Source organism: Eschrichtius robustus, chromosome 16, assembly GCF_028021215.1.
Source record: "Eschrichtius robustus isolate mEscRob2 chromosome 16, mEscRob2.pri, whole genome shotgun sequence".
Classification (NCBI taxonomy): Eukaryota; Metazoa; Chordata; class Mammalia; order Artiodactyla; family Eschrichtiidae; genus Eschrichtius; species Eschrichtius robustus.
In genome coordinates, this window is record NC_090839.1 from 4,916,289 (window position 1) to 4,932,175 (window position 15,887).

The 15,887-nt window shown below is 52.2% G+C and overlaps 1 protein-coding gene across 1 annotated transcript in view; it reads left to right on the top strand.

Annotated features, from left to right (window-relative positions):
- The window catches only part of APCDD1L (APC down-regulated 1 like), a 49,610-nt gene extending 42,293 nt beyond the window's left edge, over window positions 1–7,317 (top strand). Inside the window, exons 3-5 of the mRNA XM_068566069.1 lie at window positions 1,595–2,147; window positions 6,225–6,970; window positions 7,140–7,317. Coding sequence (XP_068422170.1) covers window positions 1,595–2,147; window positions 6,225–6,970; window positions 7,140–7,317 — 1,477 coding nt within the window. The remainder of the gene's footprint in view (window positions 1–1,594; window positions 2,148–6,224; window positions 6,971–7,139) is intronic.
- Window positions 7,318–15,887: the final 8,570 nt, after the last annotated feature.

The window sequence follows — 15,887 nt, forward strand, 5'->3', positions numbered from 1 at the left end:
GAACCACCGAGCTGTCTGGTGTGACCTGCTGCATTCCTCTAGGCAAATCTTCCCACCCTCGGGCATGTGAGTCACCTCTCTCCATTTGTAACTACTGCCTGTACTGGTATTTCCTTACGATTTTTCTTTAAACCAACTTGCTTTTGTTGGTGTAAATATATTCATGCATTTTTTACAGCTTTATTGGGGGATAATTGGCATACTGTACACATTTACAGCACTATGATTATTTTTAAAGGAAGTGTAACATCACTATGGCTATGGGGAGCTGAGCCACTTGCCATAAATAGGAGGTAACCATAAAAAGAAAGTCAATGAAAGCAAAACAACATCATTAAATTTTCACCTGATTCGCTGCCTGCCTAAGGCCCTGAGTCTGTTCACTTTGGGAGAAAAGGGAGATTGGTGTTAAAGACACATGAACTCCAACCGAGACTCTCTCCTTAATATAACCAGAAAGACTGAAAGAAAAGGGTGAGCGAGAACATATTTCTCCTGCTCCTGCAGCGCTGGTATGAAACATTTCCCTGGTTAGCGTAACACTGTGCAGGGGGTGCCTGCCTGCTCTTCTTCCCCGGGAGCTTGTCCACCATCCACCCCAGCGGAGCCCCGATGGGAGAGTCCCAGAGGCTTCCTGCCCCCCAGCCCAGGGTGTGACTGGGGGTCTAGGAGTCACGGTTTCATCACCAGCAGAATAGGGCCTGGGGGGTCAGGGCCAGCCTGACTCCTGGCTTTGCAGATAAAGTTTTATTGGCACACAACCACGCCCACCAGGTACATACTGTCTCTGGCTACTTTAGCTCCAGAACCACGATCTTGAGTAACTGCCACAAAGACAGAAACACTCATTATCTGACCCTTCACTGGAAAAGTTCGCTGGTTTAGATCAACAAGCCCGTCACAGATGTGGGTGAAATGTGGTGGCAGGGGGCCCATCCGCTTAGCCAGGGGGGAGACAATGTAAGCACCCATCATTCACGATTCACTCAGCGAGGACCAGGGTTGGGGGGTCCAGTGTGTGCCAGGCCCTGGACCAGGTGCCAGGAATCCAACGGGGAGAGAACAGGCAGGACCCTTCCCCCGGGAGCTCAGAGCACAGGGCCCCCCAAATGGTGCGAAGGAGCCCCCGTCTCTTAAGCTCCTCCCAGGTGCCACCACTGTGCTGGCTGCTTCCCGGAAACCCTGACTGTGGATCCTGGGCCTCCGAGTCCCAGAGGAAGGAGCCAGGCGTTATCCAGGCTCACATTCCTCAGGAGGGACGGAAATGGGATTTGAACCCGGGTCTTCTGGCTGCAAAGCCTGTGTGTTTCTTGGGCCAAGGGGGATCCATGGGACCCACGGGGAGCCGGGCCAGGAGGGGGGATGTCCGCTGAAAAAGGCATTTGGGATGGCGTGGAAGGAAAGCTTCTGCTGAGGCCACAAGGCAAGTGTGGAAGGCCCCCAGCCCCCAAAGTGGGGCTGAGATCAGTTGGGGAAACTGAGGCTGCAGGCTCCCAGCCCTGAGCTGAGGCCTGAAACAGAGGCTGTAGGAGGGGGATCCCGGGGCAAGGCTGGGGGACTCACTGCTCTGCCCAACTCCCCTCTGCCCCCGCAGCTGCGAGGTGCGCCCAGGACCCGAGTTCCTCACCCGCTCCTACACCTTCTACCCCAACCGCCTCTTCCGCGCCTACCACTTCTACTACAGGGACCCCTCGTGCCGGGAGCCCGCCCACTCACTGCTCATCAAGGGCAAGGTGCGCCTGCGCCGCGCCTCCTGGGTCACCCGGGGCGCCACCGAGGCCGACTACTACCTGCACAAGGTGGGCGTCGTCTTCCACAGCCGCCGCGCCCTGCTCGACGTGGCCGGGCGCCTGGACCAGAGCCCGGCCGGCCGGGCCTGCGCGCGCCGCCTGCCCGCCGCCCGGGCCTGGCTGCCGGGGGCCCTGTACGAGCTGCTGGGCGCCGGGGCTGAGCGGGACTGCGCGGCCGCCCTGGGCTTCACCATGCACGAGCTCAGCCTGGTCCGCGTGCAGCGCCGCCTGCAGCCCGAGCCCCGGGCCGCGCCCCGGCTGGTGGAGGAGCTCTACCTGGGGGACATCCACACCGACCGGGCCGAGCGGCGGCACTACCGGCCCACCGGCTACCAGCGCCCGCTGCAGAGCGCCCTGGTGAGTCTGGGGCACCGGGAGGGTGAGCTCTGAGAGCCTGTGGGATCTGTCCCTGCCTAGGGCCCTCTCTGCACAACCCCCCTCCACCCCCCCCACCACCGCGACCCGCACTGGTCTGCTTGCCTCAGGACCTTTGCACATGCTCTTCCCTCCGCTCGAAACATCTTTTCTCAGGTCTGGGCAGAAGGAACTCCTGGGGAGTCTTCTGGAGTGTGGTCCTCCTGACATCCTCCTCGTGCACCCGGCAGGGTCCCTTCCTGCCCCTGCTATGCACGGGCAGGTCCCCCCTCCCTCAGTCCCCGGCTCAGATGTTCCCTCCCATCCCCACTCTGCACGGTTCCCAGCACTCGGCACACTCTGGGCTGCACTGTCTGTTTACTGGCTGACTGCCTTCTCCCAATAGCACCCGTGGTGGGGGGAGGCCCTGTGCCCCTCCGTGTCCCCACACCTGGCCCAGGGGCTGGCACACGGGCTGGGCCAGTAAATGTTGGTGAATGAACTAGGCGGGCAGCTCCTCCAGAGCTCTGCCAGGCGGCCGCACAGCCCTCGGAAGGCCCCTCTCGAAAGCTCCATGTGGACCCACTGTTACCCTGGAGCCGGCGGCACTGGGTGCTCCCCGTCATACTAACATCAGGCGGAGCAGCGCTTTCTCAGACTCTGATTGTTCTCAAGATGCCGGCACCTGGGCATCTTCTTAGAAAGCACAGTCACGTTCGCGGTCTGGCCTGGGATTTTGCATTTCTAACAAGCTCCCAGGTGGTCCATGGACCACCCTCTGGGCAGGAGGCTGCAGTCTAAAGGGAGATGCCCTCTCTTTGAGATGTGCCCACCCCAGAGTGAATTTCACGGAAGTCAATTAACCTAGACTTTAACTTAAAGACATCACAAACATGCTGTCCTGATTTGGGGAAGATCTAATAGCCCTGTTTTGTCCGATGAGCACACAGGCAAAAAGAAACTAAACCTCATGTGTGTAAAGTTCTCCTGGCACATAGCACAGAGCCTGGTGGGCAAGACTAGGGCCTCGTGACCACTCCAGTGAGTCTGGTGAAACCCCAGGACCCCTCCTCAGAAAAATATTTGTAAAAGCATAAAATAAAAGACATGGGATTTAAACAGAAACCAATTCTATTAAAAGAGTTACCCAAGTCTTAAAACACTCTGAGGTGGGAATACTATGAATGGGAATTCTTTATTCTCCCTATTGCAACGTAGCAATGAGTGTAAAGAGTGTTCCTAGTATCTGCAACACTGTTAATATGAGACCGGCCACAAAGCAGAAGGTTCCACCGAAGCTACAGGGGTTTGTTGCCCACATTCACAATGAGAAGAAACTTTTGATTTTAGGATGAGGTTTGTAAAAATGAAGTCGAGGTTAGGACTCTGGGTCTAGGCTGGTCTGACGTCCATCCTTCTTGGAGCGGAGAAGGCACTGGTGGTGGGGTGATTACCGGCACCCACCACCTCATTAGGAGGGCAAACTGCTCTGAATGCAGAGAGAACGGACCCCAGGGCACAGAGGATGACAATGTCACGTGTCCCCAGGCCAGGCTCTGGGGCTGCAGACTCCTGCCCTCCCGCTGCCTGACCAGCCAGGGTGGCCCATGCAACCTGCAGTGCAATTGCCAAGCAGAACATACAGGACCAGCAGGGCCAGATGTACGGATGTTAAATTACATGTTCACTCACCAACTGCCCGCCTCCGCATGAAAAAAAGAAAAAGGAAGATAATTTCACAGAAGGATACGGTGCAGATAAACCCCCCAAGTAACGAATTAGTCATTACCTTATGCTCTCCGGAGCCCAAGCCTTGCCCACAACCCAAAACCAGATGGTAAACGTGAACATTTTTAGAAGTTAATTAATTTAAAATCAATTTGATCCCCAGATTCATTGCCTGGATATAGAATCCTAATCAATCAGCTAACGCTCGACCAAAATCATCGAAGCCTGGTGTCACCTCTGGGGGTTCATTAGAAACTGTATGTGCTGTTGGTATAACTTTATATAACAGGTTTAAACCAGTAAGAGTTTGGCTTGCACACAAGTGTGAATTCTGCTGGCTGGGGCCTTGTTTATTGACACGTGCAACTCCGGACCTGTGCACAACGATGCCCGGAAGGTTTTTGATAGAGACAGGTGCTTTCTTCCATCCCCTTCCAGAGCGTCAGAGAAGGAAACGCTTTCTCTCTCCCTCTCTCACCTTCAAGTCTTGCTAGTTCTCCGTTTGTTTCTGCCATGCAGAAAACTGCTCGCCCCAAATTACCAACCAGCATCCCCAGATGTCCTGTCTGCAAAAGATATCTCTTTTGAGGGAGAAAGGCAGCCCTGAGATTACTGTGATGTAATGCACTATGTCCTGTCAATACACATTAGTGTAACAACAGTTGGAATGTGGGTTAAAATGCCTAAATTAGAGGAGACTCTTACCAGCCAACATTCCAATTAATTACCTGCACTCCAGCTAACTACCCAGCTTTCTTGCTTCTTTCCGTCACAAACCTTTCTGTAGCCATTTATTAGCATTTCCAAGTGCCTTCTAGTCCTCTGGGTCAAAATCCCCCAACCAAAAATAATATCGTTTTCTGTATTATGGAAAAAAAGGCCACTTTAGGTTCATCATAGAAATAAATAAGAAGAGCTTATAATGTAGCAATCCAAAATAGAAAAAAAAAAAAAAAAAGTCTGTTCTCAATCGTCCAATATTTTCTTTCTAAACTAGAACTCCCAAATGCCCCCTTGTTTGGCAAGAAACTCATCCAGCAGCAATCTGTGGAAATCTTTTGTTTTTTGAACAAAAAAAAGTTGGAGCTGTTTTCCCAGCTGGGGCTTCAAGATGCCTTTCCCCTTCCCTGTCCTGTGTGCACCCGTGGCCCTGGGTGTCCTTCTGGAACCGCAAACGCTGGGGATGCCTGCTTTGACAAGTGGCTGTTCCAGGACATTTACCTCTCAGAATGATGCTCTGAACTAAATTCTGGGCAGCAGCTCCCTTAAAAAAAAAAAAAAAAAGTCTGTATCTGGTTTCTTTTTGGCCTGGACTGAGCTTTTTCACTCCAAAATGCAGACTGACTACTCCCACGCAGTTTGGTTTAGCATCTGCTTCCTGTTGACGTGTTTTACTGTAAACCCAGCTCATGAGAATTTATAAGACAGGGGCAACTGTAAATAAGGCCAAAGCGAGAGGAAAACAGCCTCGGGCAACTGAGGACTGTGCCCGCACCTGACAGTGCAGAGGGGGCTGGGTTTCCGATTATAAATAACACAAGCATGAACATCTTTGTGCCGAATCTCTTTGCAACTTTTCAGCCACGCCTCAGCACAGACGCTCAGCAAGGGGGTGCCAAGGGCATGAGAATTTTAGTGGCTGTAAGGCAACAGTGCATGAAAAGTGCTCAGCGCGGCTCCTGGTCCTTACGAAGCACCTAAAAAAGAATGAGTTGGGGGTGGGGGAAGTAACAACAGGCAGGAGAAAGACAGTGAACATTAACGGTCGAATTTTGGGACCAAGCAGGCCGGGTGTGGGAAAGGACAACTTCTTTCAAATCCCAGGACACAAGTTCCATCTCTCCTTCCTTCGTTTGCCCAATACACCTGCTGCGAGCAGGTACTGTGCTAGGCCCTGGGGATGGAGCAGCCACAGAGAGACAGCCTGGGCTTCCTGGAGCTTACTCTCCAATGAAGGGGGAGGAGTGGAGCGCAGAGGAAATGGGGAATGACACGTCCCTGAGCACTAGAAGGGGCTGAGGCCCACCGCACAAGGGGTGGTCGGAAAAGGTCGCTCTAAGGCCTCTGAGCTGAGACTGAGAGGTCGGGAAGGAGGCAGCCAGGCTACGTGCCGGGGGGGGGGGGGGGGGGGGGGGGGGGAGTTCCAGGTAGAAGCAGCAGCAGGTGCAAAGGCCCAGAGGATGGAGGAGCCGCCTGAGGTCCACGAAGAGTGAAGTGGCCGTCCGGGCTGGAGGGGGGGGGGGGAGTGAAGGGGTGACGGGCGGCCGGGGGCGGGACCCCGAGCCAGCCCGCCGCAGGTGCACCCTGGCTTCCCCGCCTCGGACGTCACCGCCTTCCCTTTGTCTCTGCCAGCACCACGCCCGCCCCTGCCCGGCCTGCAGCCTCATCGCCCGCTCCGACGAGCACCACCCGCCCGTGCTGCCCCGCCAGGCGGCCCTGCCCCTGCGCCTGGGCGGCCGCTGGGTCAGCCCCGGGTGCGAGGTGCGCCCCGCCGTGCTCTTCCTCACCAGGTTCTTCACCTTCCACGCGCACAACCGCTCCTGGGAAGGGTATTACCACCACTTCTCGGACCCCACCTGCCGGCAGCCCACCTTCACCGTTTACGCCGCCGGCCGCTACACCAAGGGCACGCCGTCGGCCAAGGTTCGTGGCGGCACCGAGCTGGCGTTCCAGGTCACGCGAGCCCGCGTCACCCCCATGGACCGGGTCACCACGGCCATGCTCAACTTCTCCGAGCCGAGCAGCTGTGGCGGCCCGGGGGCCTGGTACCTGGGAGCCGAGCGGGACGTCACGGCCACCAACGGGTGCCTGCCGCTGGGCATCAGGCTGCCCCACGTGGAGTACGAGCTCTTCAGGATGGAGCAGAACCCCCTCGGGCAAAGCCTGCTCTTCATCGGACAGAGGCCCACTGACGGCTCCAGTCCCGACACCCCGGAGAAGAGGCCCACGTCCTACCAAGCACCCCTGGTGCTCTGTGACAGGGTGGCCTGGGGCTCCTCCAGGCCTCTGCTGCAGACGCCCGTCGGCGGTGGGGGGCTGGGTCCCCCAGCGGCCCCGCTCCCCTTCCTGCTCCTGGTTGTCGGGCTGGCCTTCCTCCAGTGGCTATGAAATTGGTCTCTGACTTCCAGACGGTGCCTCAGGACACTCGTCCGACCCCGTGGACTCCCTGCTGGCACAGACCCCTCCACCCGTGACTGCCCTGGACAGTTACACAGCCCGGCCTGCGTCCTAAGTGGCTCAGCACCTGAGTTTCGACAGCACCTGCAGAGTCTACACCGTGGCCAGCAACTCGAATCACGACCACAAACTCGGGCATCGCAGCAACGTCAACGGCTCCGAGTTCCTAAGTGCTCGCTCCCGACTCTCCTGGGCAGCGCGCGGGCCGGCGCCGGGGAGTGGACCTCACCCGTCTCCCTGCCCGACGGCACCCCAGTTCCCTCCCTGAGCCCCTGAGATTCAGTGAAATGGAAACACGGTTCTGCACGCGCGGGCTGCCACTGCTCTGCTGAGTCTGTGGGTTGTTGTTTAAGGATTATTAAGTCGGATTTAGCCATACAAACTGAAACCCGAGCCATGAATTACAGATGCTGCTTCGGGCTCTCAGCACGTCTCAGCTCGCTGGCGGGGGGCTCGTCTCTGTGGGGGCAGCTCGGCTTTCTTGAGTCGTGACTGCTGGCGTTCTGTCTGCGCCTGCCTATGCTCCTGCGAGTCAGGCCTCGAGCTGTCAACACCGCGAGCGGCTAAATCCAGCCCTCCCGGGGCCAGCAAGCAAATAAAGGCGGCCCCATCCACACCAAACCCCAGCGTGTGGGGCTGGCGGCCGGGGTCAGGTCTTTGGAGGGAAGCAGCGTTTCCAGCCTTCGGAAAGTAATTAATGCTAATGACAGCGGTGACACTAATGTGCTCTGTAATTAGCCCTGCACAGGCGTCCTCTGTTTTCAAGATTCCCTGTGCTTGGCTGACAAGGAGGGAGAGAAACCTCCGACACGTCTTTGGGACCATCCTAGGGTCAGCGGGCTACCCGGCCACATGTGGAGGAGGAGGGAGAAGAGGGCCACACCTCACCCAGCCGGCTCGCTGCAGTGCTGATGTGCTGACGTTCCCTGCTCAGGGGGGGGCTGTCCCCGAGGTGGGGACAGGCTGTGCCTCTCCAGGGACCCTGCCTGTGTTCCCAGGGCCTCGTCTGTACACTGTGAAATTACCTGGCATCCTGGTGGGCTCAAGGGTTTCTGGGATGCTGTGCCGACGATTCACGCCCTCCTTCCTCTGCCCGAACCCTGTCTCTGGCTCTTATCACCGATGTTGAACAACAGTTGCCTGTGAAGCTAATGGTGCTTTCAGAGGGAAGCCCTTGTCCTCTGTTCGGCTGTGTGGGGTTCAATCAGCCCGCTGAAATTGCCCTAACTTATCTACACAGCCTTCTTAAAACAAAACAAAACAAAACAAAAAACCCACCGAGTTAATATTCTCTGTAGGTCTCCGAGAGCTATGAGTGTTCGTGGCATATTTACCAAAGTACAAGAAATAATTAGATTATTTACAGTCTCAGACTGCATCGGGGTGGGCGGTGTGGCAGTGTTCCTGGTGGGGATGAGGGTGGGTGGCGGGAACACGTCCACGGCTGAGCAAGTCTTGTATCCAAGGCTTGAGGCAGCCATACCACCATTTATCATCAAATTTGAATCTTTTAATAAAATTAAACAGCCTGAAAAATGTTCCTGCTGGTTATTAAAGTCAACCAAGGGGATTATGGTTCTAAAGAAAGGAAGTGAAGTGTCTTGAGAGAACGTGTGAAAGAGAATAAAACAAGTGGAGGTAAACCCCAGCTCTCTCTGTTATGCACCTTCACTTCACGCCACTGCCCTGTCCTAATTAAAGCTCTCTGGGGGCTTCCAGTGCACACAGAATAAAATCCCAGGTCTGGCGATAACCTCCCCTTGCCCTGGCTGCACTGGGGTTCCTTCTGTTTCTTGATCACACCAAGCTGTTTCCTGCCTCAGGACCTTTGCATGTGCCACGGCCGCTGCCCAGCACCTCTCCCCCCGGATCTGCAGAGGCTCAGCTCCTCTCATTCAAGTCTCAGACCACATGTCACCTCCTCAGGGAAGCCACCATGAGCATCCCCGCACCCCCACCCCGAAAAGCAGCCTCCTTTTGCCGGCTGTCCTATCTATCCATCCCATCACTCTGCTTTATGTTCTTTATAATGCTTACTGATCACTGTCTGATTTATTCATGCTTATTCTCTGCCTCAAGGGAAGGACTGAGTCAGTCACTGGGATCTTTTCCAGCAGCTTCAGCTGTACCTGGCCCACGGCAGAACTTCAGTGAATACAGTTGGCTAAACCAGGTCGTTGGTGATCCTGGTTAACCCTTGCCAGCGAAGAAGTCACTGCCACGTGCCCGGCATGCCTCCCTCACAGGATGCCCCCCAGTGCAGGGTGTGACTCTGCAACTTGCAGAGAGAATGCAGGCTCGGAGCAGACAGGGACCAGCCCGAGGCCTCCGAAGCCAGGCCCCAGAGCCTGAGAGCTGAGCCTCCATCTCGGGGTGTCCCTCTGGGGCTCTGGTCCCTGGCAGGGGTGGGATTCGTGACTGTATTTGGGGAAAGCAGTCCAGAGCTGCTTTGTGGGACTGGCTGAGCCTCCCCTAATTAGGAGGCCCGTGCTCAGGAAGAGAGAATGCTCCTGGCCCCACTGACTGGACTGAGGCACCCTCCCATCCCCGGCTTCTCGGTTCTGGAGCATTTGGTGCTGACAGAAAATCCCAGGCTCTTTTCTCCTGGGCAAGAAGCCATGCTTCCCAGACTCTAGGCTCCAGGGAGGGGTGGGTTTGGGGTCCGAGGGCTGAGGGGACTCTCCCAGGGATGGGGACCCACCTTACTGTTAAGTCTGGACCCTCCACATAGAACCCAAGATAGCTTTAAGCAGAAGAGGGGAAAGTAAAACCCACAGTTCTAGTTCAAAACAAAACAAATGTTCTCCATTGTATGTTCAGTCACGTTTAAAAGGAAAACAAAAACAAACACAGAAACAAAGCCATGCCGTTTGTAATTTCATAGCACAGGCTCCCAGGAGGGTAAATGAGTATTTTTTTTGGTTTTTGTTTGTTTTTAATAAAAAGTTTAAATTGTATACAGCTCTCAGAGGCCCATTAACAGATGCTGGTTATCAAAAGAAGTTATTTCTTTGCTTTCTGTAAGCGAATGTGTTTCACCTCCCAGTGGTGCTGCTGGCCCGATCGACGGCTCACGGTGACGCGGGCTATGCCACACTGCCCTGGTCCCTGGGGCCGGTGACTCAGGCGGGAGCCGGGAGGGGCGGCGCTTCCTGCTGCAGGAGGGGCCGTGGCCCAGGGGGGGAGGGGGTGGACCTGGGCAGCAGCATGTGACCCCCAGTCTGCCCCTGATGGCCTTAAGTGACAGCCAGCCAGTTCCTTGTCACCCATAACCCCCATCAGACGGATGTGAGCATGGAGTCAATTACCTGCCAATACTCCTGAGGACTCAACCTTCTCAGCTTCCAGGCCAACCCTCCTGCGACCCCCGGATTCCCCGGATCCCCCTTTTGCCACCTCCATCCTCCCTCAGCCCCAACCAGGTGGCCTCCCTGCTCTCTGGAACTCGGTCCCCCTCAGGCTCGTTGCCTCGGCTCCCCCCTCTCCCTGGAGTGCTCTGCCCACCAGGGCACCCTTTTAATTCCACCACAGCAATTTTCAGGGTCTCTAGTACCCTATTTGTTGGTTTCCTTCTTTCCGGTCAGCCTCCCTCATCTACAGCACGAGTTCCTCGACAGCCAGCCCTTGTCTGCCTGGATCCCCGGTGTGCCCCCCGTGTGTGGAACGGAGCCTGGCACAGAGTAGGGGCTCAATAAACACCGATTACTTGAAGGAATGCTCTGAGACCTGGCTGGAAGTACTCTGAATTCAAGCATCAAGATGATAGCCACATACTTTAAATAGCAGCTTGGAATTTTGATTTTTTTTTTTTTTTTTTAATAAGATGGACAGAGCACACCTCTGTGATCTTGAGGATACCTGTTTTCTGCTAGCCAGGCTCTCTCTAGGAAGGACATTAGGGACTGCTGTCCCAGCATAGGGGGAAACACGGCCTGACACGGGGTCCCCCGAGAGTCCACCTCAGGTTTCTCGCACTTAACAGAGGTCAGGGAGACTGGGGCCCCTCAGCCTCACAGACACACCTAAGACTCTCCTTCTCGCTGCTTCAGTTTCCCCACCAGCAAAATGAGTTGAAACCTGGTAATTCCTGGAGCCACCCAGCCTCAACACCCAGAAAGCCCATAGCTGGCAAGTGAATCCAGAGGAATCAATGATATATATTCTAGGAGAAATGGCTTTAAACCAGGAAACTCTCAGTGAGGATGGGTCTTTTCTCAGTGATGTCATATTTATTTCCTAAGGGCTATTAATTAACAACTTACTACTCTTCCGCTTACATTTGGTATTTTTTTAATCCTTCAGGAGAAAAAAAGTTAACACACAACTCAGGTGGTTATTGCTTCTGTTAAAATCAGCCATGTCAGTTTAATAAGACCTACATATATTGACTTAGCACCTACCATGAGCCAAAGACTACACTGGGTGCCTTGGAAGGACGGTCTTCCAAACTTCTGGCTAAAGTGGTCAGGTAGAACACATGCTTTTCCCTCCAATTCCTTCTGAAGTCCCAATAAATTACAGGAAAAGAATTAAAAGTCACAAAATCACGCAGATAAACAAAAAAAGGAAAAGACAAAACAGCCAACAAGAGATGTCAGCAAAATTCTGGCATCTGGAAAGCTGATGGGCCACTTATCATGGACAGCAGGCTACAGAAAGCAAAAGAAAAGGGCTGGCAGGTTGGTCAGAGGGGTAGAGCTCAGAAGCATGTCTACTCATGCTCTGAAGGCTTAGGAATTGGTGGCCCAAGGCACCTCAGAGGCGGGAGAGCAGTGGGGCTGAAAACAGGAGGACCACTTGCAAGTCTGTAAAAGGAGTTTTGCCCCCAGATTCTCTCCCTAACCCCTCTAACAACCAGCAGTTTAATCAGGGGATCTTGGTACGTGGAGACCACCCAGGGCAAGGTCAGGTATGAAGCTGAAAATAGAGGTAGTAAAGACAACTCTACACATGAAACAGTGAGGTTGTACAGTCTCTTCCTTCTTAAGAGATGACGGCCGGACTAGTGCTGCCAGGAAGGAGACTGTAAGATTCCTCTTTAGAGAAATGAGCCCAAGGTAAACCAACTACAGATACTGACAGCTAGACATTCCCCAAAAAGGTGTCTGTTAGGTCCCTACCCAGTTAGCTTTCATAGAAACCCACCATTCAACAAATCCCACCTTCCCCCATGCAGCTTCCCGTCAGCTTTTTAGTGCTTCACTAATAAATACCTAAGGATGGTCAAGGATAACCAGGCATTTGAGAAAACCTCCAAAATGACAGAGACACAAACCTAGTCCAAAGTGAGTAGTAAGTAGTAGATAATGCAGGAGATAGAACAACAAAAACTATACTTTCCTCGGTGAAAAGAATGTTAACCTTTTAAAGACCACAACCATTTTTTAGTCCCTCATATAGAACATCAAAATGAAAGCTTCTAGAACAACAAAAGAATGATAATATCCGCAGTGAAAAGAAAATTATATATGTATCTAGCAAGAGCAGGGTGCTATAAACAAATAATAGTAAGTGGAAAAGAAAGAATTCTTGAAAATGATAAATACGTTAGCAGAAAAAAAAAAAAAAATCAAAAGAAAGTTGGAAATTAAAGTTGAAGAATTTCCCCAGAAATAGAAAAAGGATCAGGAATTAAAATGGCCTTAGACTTCTTATGGGCAACACTGGAAACTGGCAATCAGTGAACAATGCTTCAAAATCCTCTGCATGATTGCCAACCTTGATTTTTATACCCAGTACAGCTATCAACCAAGTGGGAGGGCAGAATGGAACACTTCCAGAAATGCAAAGTTCTCAGAAAAATGATCTCCCACGTACTCCTCCGTCAGAAACCTGCTAAAGGATGTGCTCCACCAAAAGGAGGTAGTAAAAGAAGAGAAAGCTAGAGATCCAGAAAACAAGAAATCCAACCCAGAAGAGAACAAAGGGAGTTCCCAAGATGAAAGAGAGGGAAGAGCCCTCCTGGGATGAGAGCTGTGCAGCAAGCCTAGGAAGCCGTCAGCCCAGAGAGTAGCAAGAGAATGCAGAGCTCCAAGGAGGGACCTTTCTAAGAAAAACATCACAGACTACCCGATGTGCAAATGTACTAAAGAGAGTTATACTTCTGCCAGAGTCTGGGGCTGAATTTATCATAGAAACTAAGCAAACAAAGCACCGAGATTTAGTTACTCCAGGGGGAAAAGGACTGTGGATAAAAGGGAAATATAATCATAGAACATACAAGGCAGAGCTGTGAACAATACTTTAAGTAGTCTTAATCATGCAAAAGGATACCGGCACAGCCAGAAATGATGACGTAACACTCTGAGAGGGACAGGGAAGGAGGCTCTGCTTCAGACAGGGATGGAGAGAAAGGTTAATGGAGCTAAATCCTTATCTTCCTGAGAAGGAAATCAATAGATAGTATCTAGACATGAAAAATCAAGAAAAAGTAATACAGGCACACTATTCAGAAATATAGAGGTTGATACCCAGAAGAAATTAGTGCTAAAACGGCTGCCTCTAGGCGATGGAAGCTGGGAGTGATGGGGGTGTGCTGGTGTTCATTATGAGCCTATTACAACTATTTGGCTTTTTACACCATGTACACAAAATGCTTCGGTTAAAAAACAAAATTAAAAATACCACACGACCAAATCCAATGACAAAACCTAGAACATCCCTTCAAATTGCTCTTAATCCAGTGAAGGGACAGAGAGTTGCGGGGGCAGGGGTGGTGGGGTACGGAGGGTGCCGTAGAGCAGGCAGTGCCAGATGATGAGAGAAGATAACATCTTCAGTCTGCAAAGTGGGCTTATCCTCAATGTCTGATACTGAAGGGAAATACCCAAAGTATGACAGGGCCACAGGGACTGGATAGCTATTCTTTGATGGTTTTATCTTTACTAATGGACGATACTCCTATGTTTTGGAATCACGTTTAGGACTGGCAACGTGACTGCAAGGAGGGGCTTAAAATATAACAGTAGGTCTTGGTTTGACTTTAAAGAGTCCTGCCTTGCATACACATTTTCCTAACATTTTCTTAAATAGCATAAAAGTACATTTTTCCAAAAGTCCGTAACACTAATTTTGTATTTCTCCAAAGTTTTGCTATTTCTCTGCTTCTTTGACGTGACCTTAGCAGTTAAACGTTGCTAAGAAACAGAAGTTCTACTTGAAAAAAAAAGGAAGTCTAGACTCCGAGTACAATTTCCGAGGGTATTCTCAGTTTCTGACGGGGCATGCCACTCCCGTTACAGGACCCTGGCAGATTCTCAGGGAGATTTGTCTTCTAATGCACTAACGAAAGCTCATGGCAAACTGGTGTGGTTATTTCCTCAGAATGGCACCTTTTGTGGTTAAAAAGGCCTCTATTTCACAGCTTGGATTTTAACCCTTTAAGGATTACCACCATTTTCAGTCCCTCTTACAGAAGCTCCCTAGGGACTGGGAGGCTGAAACATCCCACCTCATTCGCATCCTCTGTGGACTCCATAGTCAAAGGACCCCAGGAAGGTGACATGAGATGTCTGGACTGGTGCAGTAGTGAGGCTGCTAATGCAGGTCAACAGTCCAAGCTCAACTTGTTGGCCACAAAGGGTGATCTCCTCCCCCTGCCCAATCCACTTCTATACCCTTTGCTGCACGTGATTTTCCTATTAGTAAAATCATGTATAGATTCCTGTTTGCACATTCATAAATGTGTGTCCTCAGAATCTTCATTTCTGCTGTTCTGTCATCAGCCCTTTGTGTGGCCTTTTAATGTCCCTGCAGATCCTTTACCGTATGAGAAGCTGCTCAGCCTCACGTAAAGAAACCACAAATTAAAGCTGGGAAACCAAGTGCGCTTTTCAGATGAGCAAAGGTCAACAAGGTGGACGATGCAACGCGCTGGTGAAGGGACAGGGAAGGAGGCGGTGCTGGGACCACGTGCTGCCACGTCCTCTGGAAGACGAGGTGGAGTCACATGGCCAATGTTACGTGCAGGCGCCCTTTCCTGTTTCTCTTCCAGGAACTGTCTCATTTACAGGGGAGTCTGCTGTAGCTGTGTTTGCAGCAGCGAGACTAGAAACGACCTGAGTGCACCTCATAGAGGGCTGGTTAAGGAAATGATGGGCACATCACCCAGAGGAGAACTACAGAACCATTCAGATGTGTAACATGTGGCCGTGAAATGATCTCCAAGATGCATCACAAAGTCCACAAGCAGCACTCAGAATGGGGCAGGGCGTGTGTGCTGCCGCGTGTGTGCAAGAAAACACGAGGGCTCTGTGTACACAGGCACACAGGGAGAGGCTCTCTGGAGAAAGTCCAACAAGAAGGGGGCACAGGAGCCCCTGGAGAGGGGAGCGGGCTTGGGCCTGGGGGGCACTGACTTGGAGCTGTCTATCCTTTGGTCTTGTACGAAGTCTTACTGTTTACACGTGTAACTTTCCCCAAAGAGGTTAAAATGTTTTCAGTAATGTTTTAACAAGATAACATCAGAAGATGGAGCCTATCAGCCACGGCTGAAAGACCAGCACCACCACCCCACCTTGCAGGCTTGGAGGCAACTTAACACCAGTGAGCAATCAGTAAATCCATGACAAACGCCTCCCTCAACAGGAAAACACGGGGATGCAGGCGTGGCCCCCATGCTGAAGCTCTCTGGGCAAAAGTTTCCTCATCAGTAAAATGAGAAGCTTGACCTAAGTCATCCCATAAGTCTGTTTTTGGGCACAAAATATCTGATTGTTCACGTAAACCAATTTCATGTTCCTAAGAAGTGGTGAGAGAGGCCTGTACTGTCTTCTCTAAAGCACAGCTAAATTGCTCATAGGCCATCCATTCAAAATAATTGTACACTGAAGCATCCTT